Raw genomic sequence first — 3,157 nt, 5'->3', positions numbered from 1 at the left:
AATGAACTCGGAGACGATGCGAGGCTGGCCGAAGCCGCGAAGGAGCAAATGGCAAATTTTCGTACCAAAGATGATGAGGATGATGTTGAAGATGAAGATTTTGTAGTCGGTGCGGTGGGTATCTCCGAACCCGCACATCCTCAGCCGGTCGATCATTGTTGAATTCAAGCCCCCGCTGGTATCCATTGCAATCAAAAATTACTAAATTTCTACAAATATTTTGTAATAAAATCAATATCAAGGATCTAATCCCTCTAGGTCTAAAACCTAAAAATAAAAATAAAAATCTAATCTCTGATCAGAATGAGAATTAATATGCAATCCCAATCTTATAAAAGATGTCGGAAGAAGTGGAGTTTGTTGTTTTGGACTGGTTTTTCGGTGGGTTTCAAGGGAGGGGAACGAGTCACAGATGAATAATTCAAAGATGAATCATACTTTACTCCCATCAACGGTTGAGATTAGTGGTGAACTGAAACTGAATATTTTAATCCATAAGTCCTTATAACTATTATTTCCAATTTATTCAGTCGCCATGAGTAGATTTTTGCTGAAAACATTCCCGCTTTACTCTCAACAAAGCAGTTTTCTTTACCCCTTTTTTTTTTTTTTTGTGTTAATCCATAAGTCCTTATAACGATTATTTCCTATTTATTCGAGTTGGCGGAGGACTATAAGGATTTGGCCCTTGAGATTGAAGATGTTGGCTACTATTAGCCCGGCCTATAAACACACCAATGTATCAAAAATCAATAACCAACGCTCAAATCTATACATGATAGTACACTTTATTTGTTAGGCCTAAACTACGAAAGGGGGCAGCACCAGGCTTTTCTTGTTTGATACTAAGCTAATGTTCCTCGCACCAAGAAATAAAATAAAATACATGCGTAACTGTAGAGCAGACTGCTCACATCTGAATGCAACCAAAAAGGATTTAAGTTACATTCAGATGACTAACACATTATATGACTGAAGTAGCCCTTGAATTCAGCTTGATGGTGATGCTACATCATGGGTATCCCCCTTTGTAGAGCAAGCAAATTACATATCGATAGTCTACCACTGAAATCCCAAAACAGGCTTAGACCACGACTCATTTCGCCTACGTCCTGCGGTATGAATAATCAATCAGCAACTACAGAAAATAAATCACTTCATTTCAGAGAATCTGGATAAGCCAAAATCATACTAACGATAATATTGATACAAATGAGTTCAGATGTTTGCTTTGAGGCGGAGAAGGGAGCTGAATGAGTGAGCAAGCTCACCTTAGTCATCATATACATACACATTTTCTAACATAACAGCTCTGAACTTTTAGTGTATGATTATGAACAGACAATGATCGTAAACCTCCTTCCACCCCCGTATATCCTGCTAGAAGGAATCATTACATTCGGCCACCTGTTGTATCTCCAGTCTCCGTCTCCTCGAACGTGAATACAAGGAAAAAAATTTATACATACAGTAGGAATGAGGAAGTAGTTCGCTGTCAGTATCGTGTTTTTGCCCTTTTATTCTGCTGTTGTGAGGCAAAACGAACTGCCTGTTTCCTGAGATCCAAGGTTGTCGATCTTCCATCATCTAAAAGGACTAACAAAGATGAAGATGACTTACTGCCTCCTTGGAGAGTGACATCTGAAACCACTCCTTTACGCCTTCACAAAGAAACAAAAATGTTAAACTACCCTAAAACTAAGCTACTGATAAATAAGCAACATGAAGGACCCTCACCAAGAATTGTCTGATGAATGATGCACTTCAACTCTTTTTCCAATCGCATCCTTACCAAGCTTCTGCAGTATCCAGTTTGCTTCCATTTCTTGGTCGGTTGAAGGAATTTTTGCAAGATGTGTATTAGAGTTCTCTTCTTCTCCAGTGCCACCACCAACTTTAAATGTTGTTGAAGGTCTTTTTCTCTTTGAACGTTGTCCTTTAACAGGATTCTCTTCCTCTCCCCGAGATGCCCAAGAGCTTCGCTGTTCAAAATATGGGTTCTTAAATTTTAGCTTCAGCAGTGGCTTAGGGTCATCGGCGACAGTACTTGAGACAAACTTTACTCGTGATGTATTATGACCCCCATCATTCTGTAAATTAACAGCCGAACCAACAGGCTGCTTCTTCTTTAGAAGGACAACATCATCATCACTCTCTGATCTGATATCCCTGGCAGCCATACTTTCCTCATCTATGCTGCCATTGTTTTTCTTCTGCTTGTCAGGAACCATTCCTGATTCCATAACATTTTCTTCTTTATCTCCATGCTTTGATCTTCTCCTTACGGTTGTATTATCAAATTTTGCTCCTAAAGGAGTTTTAGATAGGTTAATTTGTAAACATTCAATCTGTGCATCTATCCCATATCCAGATTTATGATAAATTCCAGAAGATTAATTTGAAAATTATAACGTTATTATATTATAAGCAACGAAGACGTAAAAAATATATCATAAATTATATAACGAAACAAGTATTAGCTTCTATACCAAGTACCTTTTCCATCCCCTCTGACCATGTCACTCTGAACCTCATGTATATGATTCTCAATATCATTAGTTTTTTGCTGGCCAAAGTCTTCATTACCTATTTTTCAGGTAAAAACTAAATAAGCAAATAAACAGGTGAACTGAAACAAACCAAACACTTAATGAAAAATAATCTCAATCTCCCTCTCCACATGGGGAAACTTTAAGCTATGTTGCAAGTGCAAAAAATACCAACTACATGGACATGATACAACCAGGCACATTGACACACAGTAAATTCCAGAACAAATACACAAAACAGAAATAGCATTTCCAACATAAAAGACTTCGGAATACAAGTGTTTATGCTACATGGTTGACAACTGTTAGGTTAGGTTGGCTAAAGATCCTATGATTTAAGCTTCTCGGTAAATTGAGTTTCTCACATTCATGGGAACTAACAAAATGAAGTGACAATGTCAAAAAGATTAGAACTTAAAACAAATGAATACAGTTATTAATCTACGGAACAACCAAATAAAGATGAATTGCGCTACTTTAATCATCAAATTAAATCTTGATCCATCAAATCCATCAACGGTCAAAAAGTTGGGTGGACAGTCTTCTATCCTATCCACCCCAGCCTCACCCCCACCCAACCCAAAAAATAGAACGTTCTAATCACCACC

General features: G+C 37.7%; 1 protein-coding gene across 1 annotated transcript in view; it reads right to left on the bottom strand.

Annotated features, from left to right (window-relative positions):
• Positions 1,171-3,157, bottom strand: part of LOC109819533 — a 13,909-nt gene continuing 11,922 nt past the window's right edge. Inside the window, 3 exon segments of the mRNA XM_020385285.1 lie at positions 1,171-1,661; positions 1,738-2,308; positions 2,497-2,586. Coding sequence (XP_020240874.1) covers positions 1,496-1,661; positions 1,738-2,308; positions 2,497-2,586 — 827 coding nt within the window. The 3' untranslated portion in view covers positions 1,171-1,495.

The sequence above is a fragment of the Asparagus officinalis genome, chromosome 8, assembly GCF_001876935.1.
Source record: "Asparagus officinalis chromosome 8, Aspof.V1, whole genome shotgun sequence".
Classification (NCBI taxonomy): Eukaryota; Viridiplantae; Streptophyta; class Magnoliopsida; order Asparagales; family Asparagaceae; genus Asparagus; species Asparagus officinalis.
Note: the sequence above shows the minus strand (reverse complement) of the source record. Positions and strands in the feature narration are given on the sequence as shown.